Source organism: Pygocentrus nattereri, chromosome 6 (genome assembly GCF_015220715.1).
Source record: "Pygocentrus nattereri isolate fPygNat1 chromosome 6, fPygNat1.pri, whole genome shotgun sequence".
NCBI classification, from domain to species: Eukaryota; Metazoa; Chordata; class Actinopteri; order Characiformes; family Serrasalmidae; genus Pygocentrus; species Pygocentrus nattereri.
In genome coordinates, this window is record NC_051216.1 from 44005512 (window position 1) to 44024124 (window position 18613).

Sequence of the window (18613 nt, forward strand, 5' to 3'; positions counted from 1 at the left end):
CTGCCAGGCTGGAAATGCTCTACAGCAGGAGCAGTCACAGAGAGGGCATTCAGGAAAGGAGAAAAATTACAGAAGGGAGAGTTTAGAAAAGTATCTGGAGTTATTGTTGCCGTTCTTTTACACATTTGTTACATAATTATTTAACTGTAATTAGGTGATTGCATTATTAATGGCGTAGTTATGTAATCACGTTTTCATTCAAGTTGCTCGGCTTACCTAAGTATAGTTATTCAATTACATGAATTACAAGTTGGCACTTAAAATGACAAAGACTTGACATGAAGCAAGGCTGGACACACCACAGTAAATGGCTAGTGCCAGGAAGTTGAGGATCTGGACATTTGAACTACACATAAGGAATAATTGATATAAAACGACAACACGTTTTTACCAACAGCTCAGCAGTGGTGGACAGTAACTGAGTAAATGTAATGAGTTTCTGTACTTTAGTATTTTTTGGTGTATCTGTACTGAAGTTCCTCCATTCTGGACTTTTTCCTTTCACTCCACTACATTTCAGAGTCTAATATCCGACTTTTTCCTCCTACATTTTGAGAAATCTCTGGTTCCTTTTGGTTTCTGTGTGTATAAAAACGTAACATGTCAAAACGAAAGAAGCGCAAAGCCAGAGCACCAATCAGGGCCCAGCGGTCACTTTGTTTAGAGCTGGTTTTGACCTGTTGGTCATACCGACCCAGTGCAGCACGCGGTTCAACGTCAGCGCAGCAGCGTAAAACTTTGGGAGAGTCTGTTCAACATAAATGATGAACTAACCTAACTTTGTGTAAATAGAGCTCAATATAGAAATATGTCCACATATGCAGTCGAGACTGACGCGGCTTTTTTCTGAATTTCTACAAACACCATTTCATTTTATAGTAAATGAGTTTGGGCTGGTTTATGTTTATGAACAGACGCCTACAGATCAACATAGTAAAGGAGCTCATCTGTGATCCTGAGTTTAAAGCCAGTTTTTATTAAATGTATAACTGTTTAATTTCATCAACAGTTATTATTCTTTTAGTACTTTTACTTTATACTTAAGTACATTTGAAGGCAAGTACTTTTGTACTTTTACTTGAGGTCTTAAGGGAGGAACTTCTACTTTTACTGGAGTGATATTTTACCTTTGGTATCTCTACTTTAACTCAAGTACATGATTGCCACTGCAGCTTAGTTAAAGGACAATTCCAACAATTTTTCAAAATTTCAGGTGTAAACAAAGTCATTTTGGCCTGAAACACACTTCACACAAGGATGCGAACGTAGACGCTTCGAGCTACGCAGATGGGCTTTCACGCATAGTTGCATTCAAAAATGTATCACGACGCATTTCATAACGCGGCACAAGCGCAAGCTGCATTCTGAGCGTTACAGCAAGGGGCGCCATCACTACAGCCAAGCCTGACCAAGTGGTCTTGTACCCCCAGAATACTTCAACTGCCATAGCAGACAAGCAGTTGAGTCTCTTGCAAAGACGACATGAACCCATGATTAACTATGGCATTTCCAATCCTAGAGAAGAGGTAAAGCAGCTCACTCTCCTCTACTGTCTATGTTTAGCTGTTGAGGCTGCTGGAATCACAGTAGATCCCTCTCTGATTTGTACTCTGCCGCCCCCTTCAGTACTGAGTGTTTTAACCTCCACAGCGACGTAAGAACGCGTGGTGAGTTTGTACAGAAGGGCCGAGCGTTTGCAGTGTGCTGGCCGTGCGGTTCATTGTAGAGAAACTTGTAGACTCTCTTTACAGTGGTGGTGATGGGAACCAGGGGTCACAATGACTACAACACAGATATAGCCATTTTATTTACCGTACAAAACTACTAGTGAGCCAACACGTGTCCTCTGAGTTCATATATGTAATGTTGATGTTGGCAAATCTTTTGTTAATTTTTTTTGCCTTTTTTATAAAAAGCAGTTTCTCAAGTGATTCATGTAATAACTTTGCAACTTTCTGTGAGGGATCTTTTAGAGGAGGACGCCTGGTTCCTATCACCACCACTGTGTGGTTTTCTCTAAAATGCACTAAATCGCATTGAACCACTTTAACATTTTTAATTTAATTATGTGAAAATGTGAAAAAGGTGGAATTTAATAAGCTTTAATAAGTTAAGTAAACAGTTTCGTGCTCTGCGCAGTGAAGACTCCCAATCTTGTGGCCTCTCATTTTTTGTGCTAAGCCGGTGGATTAATTCTTCATTGTTATGTGTCCCATATTTTAAGGGTTGACTGTCTGCTGATGTTGACTATGAGAATTAACGATGATTTAAAGAAGATTAAAGCCCCACTGTTTTGTTTCGTGCACCCACAGTAGGAATTCGTTGTTTGTGCAAGAGGGGCCCCGGCCGCGGCCGTCTTCCATGGGTCATTTGGTGGAGCACGTTATTCACGCCTCGCCCAGCCTGCCCGCCTTCACCAACCACAAATCAGCCTCATCCACGCAGGCCAACAGCATCAGCCTGGACACTACACCGTAAGTCCATCCAGAGTGTGAATATTTGGCCATAGTGATTGTACAAGGAGGTGGGGGTCAAACCCCCCCCCCCTCCTCCACCAACAACCTCCCAAGTCTACAACATGAACACTGCTTTTATTTTAATTTTAATTTTAATTACACTGCGTAATTCACAGTAGCATGGCTTTAATTTTACACTATACTGTTGTGTGCAAAAGTTTAGGCACCCCCAGGGCAAATGAATTGTTTTAATGCTCATATAAATGAAATTAAGTCAAGGAACAAACTTAAATATGTCATTTTTTTCTGCTAATTTTCTTGCACATATTGGTGACAAAATACAAAATTTGCCATAATTCTTGCACAGCTTGCATTTTGCATATGACTGCGTATGTATAAGTGTATGTAATATATATCACTACTGTTGGAAAAAAGCCTTGTACCTCTTTTTCTGGTTTTTCAGTTTTTGACAATTTAAAAATTATTGTTGCTCTTTACATTGTGTGTAAATTTCACGGCGATTTGATCAAAAATTGTAACTTGGAAAAACATCTGGTTCCATTGACTTCCATTAAAAGTAAAGTATGTTTTTTCCTTGGCCGATTGCTGTAGCTATAACTCTCACTCCATTGGGCTGCAGTGTAATAGCTCTGAAACAAACACTGGCCATTGACCTCTGGCTGACCAGTCAGAATCCAGAGTTCTGTAATATGGAAGAAAAAAAAAAGAAGTCCTCAAAATATCTCAGGATCTGGTTGCACAACTGACGGGTTTCTAGCACATGAATGAGTCAGAATTGTGCTGACGTTGTTCTTTGGAGTTCATGGACGTTTTATTTCAGTCGTCTGCAGCGAATCTGAGTAGCCGCACCGTTCTGGCTCAAGCTGTGGCTTGCGCTGCAAGTTTTAAAGCCCATAAGCCAGCATTTTCTTCACACATGGTCAGAAGCAAAGCTTAATGTGTCGCTGCTTCTTGCTACCACTTTTTATTATCGCAGAGAACCCCTATTTTGTTGTGTCTGTGGCTTGCAATTACGGTTCACGCCCTCCGTCACTGTCATTAAACCGTCTCAAATGGAAACAAAATGCACTCGGAGCTGCTGTAAAACGTGTTTACGGCTCTCAGAGCGCCAGCGTATTGCTTTGGCTTGTGGAAAACATGCCATACTCCTTTGTGCTCCCTTTGAAAGGGTCTGCCATATACTTATGCCTAATGACCCTGGCAGATATTTTCATGGCTTATGGTTGTTTTTGCTTTTTAAATGCTGAACTAGTTGAATAAATCCCCCAGAACCCGACCCCCCCCCTCCCCACCTCTCGCCTTTGTGTCTGTCTCCTTTAAAACTGTCACAGGAGTGGACGTACGTGTGTATTTTCAAGAAATGGTTTGGGAATAAAATCTTTTTTTTTTTTGACCTAAACATAATTGATTAGCCAGGACATGCTTGGTGACTGAAATTCGCTTCTTTAGTTGTGCACTGAAGCTATTCTCGTGTTTCGCGTGACGTCGCATTGTTTAGTCGGTCATTTTGACGACCGAACCAGGGAGTGACTGCGCTGCACATTGCCTTCAGTTTGCTGTGCTTTGTAAATGATTCACCTGCAAGACGCACCAGAAGCCGAGAGACGAGACCTTTAATTCCGTGTTTTCACTCCAGGTTTGGAGCCGCTGCACTGTATAGTTTGGTGTCTTTTTTCTGCTGTTCACACCTCGTTCAGCTCAAGAAGGGATTGATTTGCTAATAATATCAGGTATTTTAACCAGGGAAACACAGTTATGCAGTGCAGGGGTTTCAGGACTGGAGCCGAACTCTGAACTAACTGCACCAGCAAACTTACAGAATCACGTCTGTCGACACACGACGTCGTTTTCCAACCCACGGCATTCAGTCTGATATGTAACGCTTATGTTTCTCCATTCAAACCTCATTTAAATCTCCAGAAACAGAGAGTAAAGTTATACCGGCTGTTTGCAGCTCCTTTAGGGGGACTACTGTTTATCTCTCGGCTGCTAACGTGAGCTAAAGTTCTCTAAAGGCCAGCATTGTTCACATCTGTGTTAATCAGCTGTTGATAGTATTTAAAAAATTTTTATTTTTTTTTTGGGTCAATTCCAACTTCTCAAACCTAAGAAAAACTAGTGTTAAAGAGCAAAGAAGCAATTTTTGGTCACCTACCCAGAAGCATAATAGTCAGTCACTCTGTCAGTAGCAGTGGTTAACCGTGGGTTTCTCAGCTTTGTTGAAGGCCATGAGACCATGTTCTCTCTCTCTGCCTGAGCCCGCACGGTCGTCACAGCAGCCCCCAACTCTGCCTGCCCATTCAGCCATAAGTACACAGAAAGACTGTACAGATCCCCGTTGTCCAAATATACCCTGAGCTTGCAGTAGCTGAAATCATCACTGCCATATCCTGCATATGACAATTGTGTGGCTTTATATACCAAACATAGTCGTTACATTTTACATTTTATTTATATATATATATATATATATATATATATATATATATATATATATATATATATATATATATATATATATAATTCTTTTTTTTTTTAAGATGTTTTGCCGCCTCAGAATTATACAGACTGTATTTGTTACGGCACCTGATAAATATAAATTATCTCTGCTCTAATTGCAAAAAGCAATCTGGGCTGAAATGGTGCTTATGAGTTCAATGTGAATGGGTGGAGCTAAACTACTATAGGCTGAATATGCAAATATTTGGGGGGGGGGCACATTAGATTACTTGTTGTGTTGATTTTCTAAGTACACATCCTCTTTTTAATGCAGAATTACTGTTTAATTAACATATTGCGAATAATTTAAACAAAAAGTGTGGCCTGTGCAAAAGTAGTGGCGCATTTTAGATTTTGTTACATTTTTTTCCAATATGTTGAACATTTTGCCGAATTTTAATTATGTTCTCTGCAGACGATGTGCTAACTTATGTTTATTTAGGATATAAACAAAACGTGTAGTTTTGGCATGCGAATGACGCAAAAACAGCAAATTCAAACTGGACTGTATTCGCAGCTTGGGTCCCATATATGGACCATGTTTACATATTGTATCAAACTATATGATAACATTTTCCATGTTATGGGCTCTTCTTTAAAATAATGGACAGCCTAGTTTATCAGCTTAACCTAAATTAGGACTCAGTATTGGCTGATGCGTATTCCCATGAGGAATGAGGGTGAAAAAAATCTGATGACTCTTACCTGGTCTGTTTGATTTATTATTGATTGATTGATTGATTGATTGATTGATTGATTGATTGATTGATTTCTATAGGTCCCCAGAGGGTGTGGATGTGCCGCCCCCAGCTCTGCCGCCCAAGCAGTCCAGGAAGAACTTGAGTCAGCTCATTCTTTCCCACTCCCAACAGGATCTGGACAACCACATCAACGAGATGTACGACGTCCCCGTGGCGACGGACAAGGCCACGGTATGTCATAAACTCCGGCGGCACCCAACTGCTTTCAGCATCACATCAGCTTATACAGCGTATACAGTGCAGGTAACTCGGGGGCCAGAACAGCCCCTCTGAGCCCTTACTGACCCCGAATGACGACTAATCGTGGGGTTCCTGTTATTGAAGCAGGCTGGCACACGTCCTAATGGCTCTTCTGCCCCTCCCTGCTTTGGTAGACCACTGATGTGGTTTCATTCACACAGTGTAATAAAATTTAACTGTATTGTTTATGCACCTATTTAAGTTTCATGGACTCATATTAAAATATGGCTTATTAAAGCTGTGTATTTTCTTAAGTCACAAGTGGGAAAAACATACATCAGTGGCATCAACAGTGCAGCAAGTTTCATCCTTGTGCAACAGACTGACTTTCCGTGAGCGATACGGAGTCTAAAAATAACTGATATCCGCTGATATAATTTTATATAGCATATTAATTTTAAATTCTCAGGTCTTTTTAGTCAGCAGAGCTTTACTGACTGATGTCATGACAGACGTCAAAAAGGATCTCACATTTTCTGACACTCAAAGTCTTGAATACCTTAAAGTTCATCGCATTAGGGATGAAGCTTCACACAATTCTTCGTGGTTATGTTGGTTTCTGTTCATTAATTTTATTTTTCTTATTCTAGCTGGTTTTTGTGTCATAACATGCTGTCCTCATGCCAGAGTTTAGGTTTTTGTCATGAAAAGCCACAATCATTTGGGCGTTTGTCGTAGTCTTTCACTAATTATCAGTGCTACGTTTACGGGAGTCTTGCTGTAATACCGATAACTCCGCTGGACCCAGATATTGGCCAGTATTATTGATATCATCCAAGTATTCAGACATTTGTCTTATATTTATACTTAATGTGTCAAGTTTGTTGTGTTAGGAAACAGAGGGTCAAACCAAGTGACGTTTATTTTGAACAGAACATTTCAAGATTGTAATTTTATTTTTGGCTCCGTATTCTTTCATCATGCAGCTGCTGTGTTTCAGATCGTTATCGTTTGCGCAGTTTCTTTGCAGACGTCTGCAGATTTGCGTCCAAAAATGCCTTAATGCACTTGTCAGTTTATGATCCCATCAGTGAACACAAGCTCAACACCATTGTGAGAAAAACAGCCCCAGAGTTCGTTGTTTTTAGGCTTTGCCTGCTAAAAGGCTTCACAGTAGCCTTTCTGTGGTCTGGTTAGAATTCCTCTCCCGGATTTCTCTGCATCAGTTTGATGTTGTGTTAAGGCCTAAAATCATGACCACCTCCTTTTTTCTACACTCATTGTCCTTGTTATCAGCTCCACTTACTGTATAGCTGGTCTTTGTAGTTCTACAGTTACAGACTGTAGTCCATCTGTTTCTCTGATACTCTGTTACCCTGTTCTTCAGTGGTCAGGACCCCCATGGACCCTCACAGAGCAGGTACTATTTGGTTGGTGGATCATGCTCAGCACTGCAGTAACACTGACATGGTGGTGGTGTGTGTTGTGCTGGTCTGAGTGGATCAGACAGCAGTGCTGCTGGAGTTTTTAAACACCTCAGTGTCACTGCTGGACTAAGAACCAGAAATATCCAGCCAGCAGTGTCCTGTGACCACTGATGAAGGACTAGAGGATGACCAACACAAACTGTGCAGCAGCAGATGAGCTGTCGTCTCTGACTTTACATCTACAAGGTGGACTAACGAGTTAGGAGTGTCTAATAGAGTGGACAGCAAGTGGACACTGTGTTTAAAAACTCCAGCAGAACTGCTGTGTCTGATCCACTCGTATCAGCACAACACACACTAATATACCACCACATCAGTATTACTGCAGTGGAGCTGATGAAATGGACAGTGAGTATAGAAACAAGGAGGTGGTCGTAACGTTATGCCTGATTGGTGTGGATCTATTTGTTAAACATAACAAACCTTGAAGCTTGAAGAACTGAAGTTGCCAAGTGCCAGTGGTTTAATGGTTAAAGTGTCCAAATACTTTTTGGGGTCACTGTATATCAGCTCAGTCCAAATTTGTGGCTTTATTATATTCGAGACATTTATTTGAACTTTTGTTAATCTGTCCTTCAGCTCAATGGGGTCGTTCCTCATGATAATCTTGTCCTGATCAAGATGAGGCCGGATGAAAACGGAAGATTTGGATTCAACGTTACGGTAAGTTTTTTCTGAAAGCTGGTCAGAAATGGATGACGAGTACCTAACAGACCTAACTGTGCTTGTCTTGTTTTTGTCCTGTTTGTTATTAAGGGCGGTTCTGATCAGAAGATGCCGGTGATTGTGTCTCGCGTGGCCCCAGGAACGTCTGTAAGTATCAGTCACAGCTTTCAGGAGCTCTTTTGTTGGCTTATTTTTAGTGGATTGCTTTTAATGAGGATGTTGAGGAAGCAGTGAAGGCTGTAAAAGTGTCTGTGAGCAGGCTAGTCGAACCACTTAAGTGTTTTTACAAACAGCAACAGTAACTTTCACGCTTAGCAGCCGTAGTAACAATACACTTCAATTTTACAGAGCTAATGCACTTGTACCGCTGCCACATGCACTACCAAGCCGCTTTCCATTCAAAGGTTTTGCAAAATGTAAATGAATTTCCATAAAATTTGGTAAAATGAAAACTACATTTTTTCGACGGCCCTTAGAAAGTCAACCTTTATTTAGACTTAGGAGTACATTTGAGGGTGAAACTCATTTACAGTGTAGCCATGCAGAAAAGGCAGGGATTGAAAAAGTTTAAATGAAATTGATCAACTAAAACAAATGAAAGTCATAAAAAAAAAACAGCTGAAATAGGAAACGGGCATAAAATAACACTAAAACTTGAAATGAAAACACATTAAAAGTAAGTAAAGTAAAATTTTAGACAATTTTAATTATTTACTAAAAAACAGTAGAAGAATTAAGATTGAATAAAACCGTTGCAGTAAAATAGTGAGAGAAAATAAATGGTTAATAATAATAATAATAATAATAATAATAATAATAAAAAGAGATGGAAGGACATTCAACTACCCAAATAATATTTGGTCAGGGTGGTCTTGTAGTGGTCCTTTTCCATTGATGGATGGAGGTGAGGGGGGCTGATCAATTGTACTTGAGTTGATGATCTAGAGTCTATCTGTGAACCTACAAAGTGATCTAACGTGGTTTGTTTCTGAGAAACTGGCAGCGGCACATGTGAAGCCAAGTCTTCCGATGTTTTTCCCTCAGTTCATCATCTGCAGTTTCTTTATCTCGTCCCCTCTGTGTTGTCTGTCTCCTCAGGCTGATATGTGTGTGCCGCGCCTGAACGAGGGCGACCAGGTCGTGCTTATAAACGGACGTGATATTTCCGAGCACACTCACGACCAGGTGGTCATGTTCATCAAGGCCAGCTGTGAAAGCCACTCAGGGGAGCTCATCCTGCTGGTCAGGCCCAACGGTGAGAGCAGACTATGGCCCAAACCCCTTTCTTATTTTTACCCCTACCCCTTGTTTTCGAGTGTCTTCTTGCCCCTTAGCACTGCACAACATCACCCAACTTTAAAGTCATGCTGAATCGAAAATAAACCTTTTTCATGTTATTTCATGTGTCTGTTCATATCAAGCATGATTTATCATATCACGTAATAGACGGAATTCTTGTATCAAAAAATCTCGACTTTTACTTCACATCTAAAACCTCTCCTGATTTTTGGTGATGTCACCGTGCACCAGCAGGTGGGAAAACTTCATGGTAACCCATGAGATCATAATTCACCTCACCCTTCCCCCACCTCCCACCTATCCTGAAGAGAAAATGCTCAGCCAGTTCAGAGACCCTCCCCGAAACTGTGTTTCTCTCACAAATACATCACGATATGGAAGGAAAGCGGCACAATTTTCCATTCACGTTGGCTTTAAGTTTCCTGGTTGATAATATAATTGCCTGGGCCTGATTTACAGAAGTGCTGAATGTGATGAGTTTAGGTATCTTTTAAAGTTTCCCCACAAAACAATAACAGTTGATATACTTTGTACTGAATCTGACTTTACATCTACAAGGTGGACTAGTGAGGTAGGAGTGTCTAATAGAGTGGACAGTGAGTTTTAAAAAATCCAGCAACACTGCTGTGTCTGATCCACTCGTACCAGCACAACACACACTAACAGTGTTTGGACTTTTTTAGCAAACGCTCCAAAATCGTGGACGGTTTAAATGCGTGTGCTTCTCAATACTGTTGATACTATGATGAAAAAAATGTTCAAATTCTTCAAAAGCCTATTATGCATGTACCTTCATCTGCTTACCTTGGGTAAATATTCCATAACAGTAGCTTTGTGCCTCTTGTGAGTACATGCAGGTGATTCTGAAGGCGTTACCTCCCCTGATCTCCATCAGCTGCCTAGATTCAGCCTTTACTTTACGGTCCTGGACTTGAATGCTAAATTAGCAGATTGAGCTTGTTAATGCAGCTTACATTACAGCTATACTGTTTCAGATCGTGGAGCAAGAGCATTTCCACATTGGTGCATTGTTGAGTTTTTTGAATAGGTTTGAATAGTTGGAGATCTCTCAGATACATGAGGGCGAAATGTCATATCGCAGACAAAATCTCACAACGCTGACTGTCATTATCCTTTGTAGCTATCTATGACGTGGTGGAGGATAAACTGGAGATGGAGCCAGACTTCCAGTACATCCCGGAGAAATCCCCCTCAGACCCCTCCCAGCTGGACCAGGACGCCTGGAGGGACTCCATGCAGCAGCTGAAAGACGGCCTCAGCGGTGGCGCTGTACTTGCTCAGTTTGATGTGAGTCTTTAAGGGAAGAGATTAGCCCAAAATGTTTTGCGCTTTGTTCATAAACAGCCACTTAACTTCATGCAAGTGTCATTTTAACTGCTATATGTTTACTACAAGGGCCAAATCAGGCCTTCAGAATTATGTCAAAAAAAAAAAAATCAGTACTTTTATTGCCCTTTTTTGCAACTACATTGCCTTTTAAAATAGTGTGTGTGTGTGTATATATATATATATATATATATAAAATAATAGTAGCAATAAAAATAATATATGATGATATTAGTTTTAAATAGTGTCTACATATGGATGGATGGTCGCACCACCATTATTAGACTCTGAGAGGCATAAGTGTCTAAAAACAATAGATAGTAAGTGTATTCAGATGAAGATTGTGTATATATGTATTAGGGGCGCGTCAGTGCTGATACTTTATTGTATTGATTATCGATCCGGTACCGTTTACTTATTTACTCTTACTCATAAAAATCCTCCGATACCAGCTGATACAGTGTGACAAACCTGGTGTACTCTGCTTGGAAGTGCAGGGTTATTTTAAGCCCTCTTAAGGGTTATGTAAACATACAGCAATCAAGGCGTTTGCCAGGATGTGGTCTTATCTACAAAAACTTCCTATTACTTCCTCTGTTTAATCAAACAGCTTGTAATATCTTTGTTTTGCTTTACCCGTTAAAACTGCAACGCTCGAAGAGAACTTGTTCTTATTTTTATTGGTTGTTGGTTAAAACCTTCAACTCCTTGAGATCAGCGGTGGATCCATATTCATATTTCATAAGCTCCATTCAGAAGCTGGGCGTCGTGTGAGGCTGTAGCTCTTCTCTCCAGTCTAATAGACGGTGATGTCATTTTAAACCCTTATAATAAAAGAAGCTGAACTTTGTTTTTCTACTGAAAGTCGACCCGTTTTTCCCCAAATCTGGGCTCTAAACTATAAACAGACGGCGTCTCTTCCGTGATAAACTCTGTGAAGTAGTAAATTGTAAGCATATAGCAATATGTGTAGATCATAAAACACATGTTCTGTTAATTTGAGCGGAGCTTTTACAAAAAAATAAAATAAAAATTTACGTTACGTTGCTTTATGATTTGGTCACGTAAATGCTGATGAAAAAAACAAAATATACCCTGGTCAATAAGAGGTACATGGATTATTTCTGTATTTAATAACAAACACTGCTCTACAGTACAGATGTTGTCATATGGAGATTTTCTGTTTACACTGCTTTCAATGCATTGTTTCCATAAAAAAGGAGCAAGTGCAACGTCTCCATGTACATTTGCATTCATTTTGGTATCATAATATCAAACAAATTATGGTTATTGTCTCATCTGATTTACATGGGTGCAAAGGTGGGGGAAGGTGAGTGCATAACCCCCTTGTTGTACCTAAATAGAGATTATATAAAAGAAGTATATTAAAATATATACACATTACTCTAAATATATAAAATTAATACACACCAGTATTGCACCAGTACTGGTTTTGTAATAACAGTTCTACAGATTTTATAGGATATATATATATATATATATATATATATATATATATATATATATATATATATATATATATATATATATATATATATATATTCCAGATGATACAAGATATGGATAGAAGATGTACAAGATATCAGTGCAGGTATAGAAGTGGTAAGATACACAGGTTCGTGAAAATCCATTGAAACCCATGAATAGCTGGCTCAACAGATAGAAAAGGCTTATCTGTAATAACAGAGCTCATGTCAGACATCCCAAGACATGCTTCCCAGTGTTCTCTCCTGGGATTGGTGTAAGCGAGGATTTTATTTCTTACAGATCTCAAATTTCTCTGTGCCTGCTTACATAATCAAAGGACTACCAGTCATGTCTCTGTGTAGGACACAGCAGATTTTCATATTTGTTCATATTTTTGTGTTTTTCTTTGTAGCAACTCTACCGAAAAAGGCCTGGAATGACAATGTCATGTGCCAAATTACCTCAGAACATTTCCAAAAATCGCTACAGAGACATCTCACCTTGTGAGTATCATCACCTCTTGATGCCTTTTGTTATATGCCACAAGCCGGGACGCTAATACTTAACATGTTATGTTAACTTGATCTTCAGACGATGCCACACGGGTCATCTTGAAAGGCACAGATGACTACATCAATGCTAATTACATAAATGTGAGCTTATATTGTTTTTACTATTAATTAATTGATCATTCTTTTTATACAACTACAAATGCTTAGGGATTCTTAATGGTTTTGATTTGATTTTTTTTTTTTTTTTTTTTAGATGGAAATTCCTGCTTCCAGCATCATCAATCGTTATATCGCCTGCCAAGGGCCCCTGCCAAACACGTGCACTGACTTCTGGCAGATGATCTGGGAGCAGGGCTCCTCCATGGTGGTCATGCTCACCACTCAGGTGGAGAGAGGCCGGGTAAATGTCACCCTTCACTTCATTCTGAGTAGGATTCTGCAGTGGTGTACCTCAGGACTCAATTCTGGGATCGTCTTTATTGCTTGTGTTAATGGAATTTTCACACTTTGACAGTTTTTCTTTTTTTTTTTATGTTAGTTTTTAAATGTATTTTTAGAGTTGGTGACATGACTCCTGCCATCTTATTGCAGGTGAAATGTCATCAGTACTGGCCCAATCCCTCAGGTAGTGCCACCTATGGTGGCTTCCAGGTTTCCTGCCAGACTGAGGAAGGAAACTCTGCATTCTTGGTTCGAGACATGACCCTCACTCACACAGAGGTAAATGTGTGTTAAAGCTCATCTGAAACTGACCAATTAGTTGAGTACTTTAGTACAAGCACTAAAATCAGCCTGTTTGTTAAATTATGTTTTGTGTTCTTGGTGAGAAGAACCTACTTAAATAGCAAGAAAGATTTCCAAGCCCTAAACGCATGCATGTTGATGCTGTTGGCATTACTATTGGTGTTTGATTCAGACCGAGGAGAGCAGGGAGCTGACCCAGATCCAGTACCTGGCTTGGCCTGACCATGGGGTGCCCGACGACTCCACAGACTTCCTGGACTTTGTAGCTTTGGTTCGGAGTAAAAGAGCAGGAAAAGACGAGCCGGTAGTCGTCCACTGCAGGTAAAGGAAGTTGTTATTTACTAAGTTGTTACTAAGTCTGTTTGGGATTTTTATTTCTTTTCTTGTCAGGAAACGTAAAGTGGTTGATGATAAAAACATGTAATTCGATATTACTTATGATAATCAAACTCTCTCTCTCTCTCTCTCTCTCTCTCTCTCTCTCTCTCTCTCTCTCTCTCTCTGTGTTCCTGTCTCTCTCCCTTTCTCTCTCTCTCTGTCTCTCTCTAACTCTGTCGGGCTATTTCTACCCCTCTCTCGCTCACTCGCTCACTCACTCGCTCTCTGTTTTTGTCTCTCCCTTTCTCTGTCTCTCCATCTGTCTTGTCTGTTTCTATTCTCTCTCTCTCTCTTTCTCTGTTTCTCTGTCTTTTTCTCTCTCTCTCTCTCTCTCTCTCTCTCTCTCTCTCTCTCTCTCTCTCTCTCTCTCTCTGTGTCTCTCTCTCTCTCTCTCTCTCTCTCTCTCTCTCTCTCTCTCTCTGTCTGTCTGTCTCTCTCTCTCTCTCTCTCTCTCTCTCTCTCTCTCTCTCTCTCTCTCTCTCTCTCTCTCTCTCTCTCTCTGTCTGTCTGTCTGTCTGTCTGTCTGTCTGTCTGTCTGTCTGTCTGTGTGTGTGTGTGTGTGTGTGTGTGTGTGTGTGTTCAGCGCTGGGATTGGCCGGACTGGAGTGCTCATCACCATGGAGACGGCAATGTGTCTAATGGAGTGCAGTCAGCCTGTGTACCCGTTGGACATTGTGCGGACCATGAGGGATCAGCGGGCCATGATGATCCAGACCCCTGTGAGTGCTCTTTCAGTCCAGTCTCTCATTTCTCCAAGTATTCCTCTCCCTCGTCTAGTTTTGTCTGATACTAATGTCCTAAACTGTATGCAAATATGAGCTGGAGAAGAGAGGAGAGACTAAAGCAGATAATCCCTCAGCTCCAGCGTGACTGGGAAGTGCTGGCACTCTGCTACACGGTGTGTACGGTGTGTACGGTGTTTACGGTGTGTACGGTGTGTGGTGGCTTTTGTCTCCTCCCAAGGTGGTCTGATTTTTGTTGAAGGGACACATGGCTCTTCTGAACATTTAGGTTGCGACCCCTGGTCTGTAGGCAAAATAAAGCGTTCATTTAAAGGGGTTGGTTACATGATGGGGTTTTGGGCCCAGACAAGGCGGTGGGGGTGGGGGAGGTCTCCGTGGTTGAATTGATGATACAGCAGCTGTTTAATCTGGTTATGCTATGTGAGGCCTTAATGAAGGCCGCCTGCCCCGGGGCTCCGAGCAGGAGAGCTTACTAATTAGACAAGGGAAGAGGAAAAGAGCTGATGTTCAATCCTTCCAGCAGATGAAACATACCAGCACACTCGCTTTTATACATGTGTAATTGCTTTTGTTCACATGCTCACACTTTTTATACGATGTTAGGATGTGGGATCATACATATGTCTCATAAAACATGTCTCAAAATGCTCTCATGGACCACAGACTGTACTGATGAAGTAAGAACCCGTTTTTTTGTTTAAACTGAGAGGCCACATGTGCTCTTAACTAGAACTCTAACGGGCTAAAAGAGCCAACAGCCTAAACAGCTCCATCATTAATATCACAGGCTTGAATTAAAGCACTTACAGTGTGATTCACTGTAAAACGGCAGAATAAAAGACTAAGCATGTCACTTGAATGGATTACATGCTTCAGATGACCATGTTTCAGTCCAGGCTGAATCCCAAACGGCTCTGTACTCCCTAAAGAGTGTGTTACCTATGAAAGTTTAGAACAGCCAAATAGTGCGTCATTTATCCAATGTGGATGTGCCTGAATCCCAAATGACTATTTCCTAGCTGTATTTTGCTCTGTTGGGCTGCAGGATCCAGTATTTAAACTCCTACGCACACTATGTAGGGAGCAGGGTGTCATTTGAGATTCAGCCGCAGCTGAGAAGAGGTGTGCAGTTAGCTTGGTGCTAAATAAGACTCACAATGGTAATTTGGTGCTATTTAGCGACTATTATTGCATTAAACATTGCTGTGTTATTATATGTTCATCATTATACGACAAAAAGTGAGAAAAAAAAACAAAAAACATAAAATGACTAATATACAGCTATGGGCAACTGACCGTTCTCCTCATTCAGCGGTCAGTGGTTGCTTGGTAGTCATACCGTACTCTAAAGGGACTGCATTTCTTGTCCGAATACTTATGTCGATTATTATATATAATAAATTATTTACTGAAAGTTTGTGTATTTTATCATATTTTATGTTGGCCGCCGTGCACTGCGCACGGCCTCAAGTGGCTTATTGCTTTAATAAACATTGTTATAAAGTGTAATAGCCATGTTTAGAGTGCCCTATAAACACATCATCACGTGTTGTATGTTCATAGATTCTTATTGGCATCGTACTTTTAGAAAGTGTTACCAGCACTTTAAAAAAAAAACCCAGCAGTTTAAAATCTTTTTCTTTTCTTTTCTTTTCTTTTCTTTTCTTTTCTTTTCTTTTCTTTTCTTTTCTTTTCCAGAGCCAGTTCAAGTTTGTGTGCGAGGCCATTCTGAAGGTGTACGAGGAGGGCCTGGTGAAACCGCTCAAGTCCACACCGCTCAAGTCCGACTAACGGCCGCCAGCTTTCACCATCACGGAAACCCACCAACCTTCACTGAAGCATCAGAGAACCTGCTCGACATGCGGAGGTTCAACGCCTTGAAAAAGTGTTCGGCCCCCAGCACAATAGTTCACGCTTTTTTGTGAATTTGAAATATTATATTTATGACCAAGTTTTGAGCACCATGCAATAGCAAAAGAATTTTTTGTTTGTTTGTTTGTTTGTTTGTTTTTAATAATTCATTCAGATTACCTCAAGTCACAATTTATAGGTTCTTTTTTTTTCTTTTTTTTTTTTAAGAAATTTCTAAAATAATTCTTCTGCTGTCACATGGTACTTTAGTTTTAAGTCAATTCCAGGAAACACTGTTTGGTACTGCACACTTTTTCAAGGCTTCCCAAGGGACAAACACCAAAAGCAATGGAAAAAAAAAAACAGCTCTTGAGCCAGGAATATACATTGGACATAAAAATAAGCACTATTGCACTTTACGCTGGCACAAGGGACAATTCGCCTAGCTTTGAGGCGAGACGGAGGAAAAAAAAATCAAAAATCCAACAGAGATGAATTTGGTACTTGTAGGGACTTTGTGTTCAGAGTTTAAAAGCAAAGTATATATATATGTATGTTGATGAAATAGTAGAGATTGCTGTGGTGCCATACGTAAGTACAGAAGGGCAGGCCCATGAGTGAGTGATGATCTTATCTCTTCTTTTTTTCCTTTTTTATGTTCTCGCCTTGCTGATACGGGAAAAGAAAGTCTAAACCCACGGGACGGATTTGAGTGCTCCTCCTCTGCTGCAGACGTCTTTTTTTATTAAGGCTATTTATTGTGTTTTAGTCAGAACTTCGAGCCCCGCCCTCCCTCCCTCCCTCCCTCCCTCCCTCCCTGAACAAATCTCTGTTCAGAAATCAGTTCTACTCATCAGAATAATACTTCATTTGCTGGATTTGTTTGCTTTTTTCCCCCCAAAAGGTTTGGTTTTATTTATTATCCATGGTTTTTATTATAATTCATGCAGTTGGCAGGAAACCTAGAGCACTTTGCGCAACTTTTTTTTTTTTTTTTTTTTTTAGTAACTGCTTTGCTGCAGCTTTTGTTTAAAGCATGAATTTGACTTGATGGCTTGTCCGGGTGGAGGTCATGTTTCACACATTTATCGGACATCACTAAGCAACTTTTACGAGGCTTTTTTGCGCATAGTACTTGAAGGGGAATTCCACCCATTTTTAAAAATTTCGACCCAGTTGTGCGCTTGAGATGTAAAGAGTCATTTAGAGTGGGTTGATGTGAAATGGTTCATTGTAGAGAAACTAACAGGCTCAAGCTTCTTTACAGTGGTGGTGATCGGAACCAGGGGTCACAAATATGACCATTTATTCCCTTATGTAAGTGTTAGTAATGCTAAAATACTGGCAAAACTGATGATGCATATTCTAACACGCCGTAAATGGATTTAACGGTGGCCAAAACCTTCTCAGAGCAGTGTCTCAGGCACCTTGCAGCATATTCATGTGTTGTTAGAAGGACGTCTGGTTCCTATCACCACCACTGTGTGTAATTTTCACTCCTGAGTTCCTCCAGGACTGAGTATTTCACACCAAACCACTCTGAATGACTTTGCGTACATTTTAACCATTTAATTATGCTGAAATTTTGATAAATTGGTGGAATTCCCCTTTGATTCAGGTGTCAGTACTACAGTAGGACTGGGAAGTGTGTGTATGTTTGTGTATGTGTGTGTGTGTGTGTGTAGGACATGGGCGTGCATTGCTGTTTCCATTTGTGCCTCTTGGAGTTGCAGGTAATTCACGTAGCCTAATCGCCGCAGCTTTTTATAGCCATGATCGCTGCTTTCAGAACAGCCCCAGCAGGCCTGGAGAACTGCTGCGTGCCATTTTATGAACTGTTCTCAGATCAGCGCAACTGAAAGAATGAAATGAGGCCTGATTATCATCTCAGCAGCATAATCACCATTTCATATTTAGTACATCTGCACCGGGCACAACAAACTGGCCATACGGCTTGAATAATTCAGTTGCTTGAATGGAGTCGATAGTTCAGTCATTGAGATGTAAACAAAGTCATTCGCAGTGGTTTGATGTGAAGTGGCTCTTTGTAGAGACTCGTTTCTTTACAGTGGTGGTGAGTGGAACCAAAATGTCTACAACACAACTACAGCCGTTTTATGTACTATCCAAAACCACCAATGACCCTAAATGTGTTTTATATGTAGTGTTGATGGTAAAATC

The 18613-nt window shown here is 40.5% G+C and overlaps 1 protein-coding gene across 1 annotated transcript in view; it reads left to right on the plus strand.

Annotated features, from left to right (window-relative positions):
* ptpn4a (protein tyrosine phosphatase non-receptor type 4a) overlaps positions 1-16843 on the plus strand; it is an 89556-nt gene extending 72713 nt beyond the window's left edge. Inside the window, exons 15-27 of the mRNA XM_017703016.2 lie at positions 2313-2474; positions 5755-5908; positions 7984-8067; positions 8161-8217; positions 9169-9325; positions 10511-10677; positions 12617-12707; positions 12796-12857; positions 12970-13116; positions 13308-13436; positions 13633-13781; positions 14422-14557; positions 16280-16843. Coding sequence (XP_017558505.1) covers positions 2313-2474; positions 5755-5908; positions 7984-8067; positions 8161-8217; positions 9169-9325; positions 10511-10677; positions 12617-12707; positions 12796-12857; positions 12970-13116; positions 13308-13436; positions 13633-13781; positions 14422-14557; positions 16280-16372 — 1588 coding nt within the window. The 3' untranslated portion in view covers positions 16373-16843. The remainder of the gene's footprint in view (positions 1-2312; positions 2475-5754; positions 5909-7983; positions 8068-8160; positions 8218-9168; positions 9326-10510; positions 10678-12616; positions 12708-12795; positions 12858-12969; positions 13117-13307; positions 13437-13632; positions 13782-14421; positions 14558-16279) is intronic.
* Positions 16844-18613: the final 1770 nt, after the last annotated feature.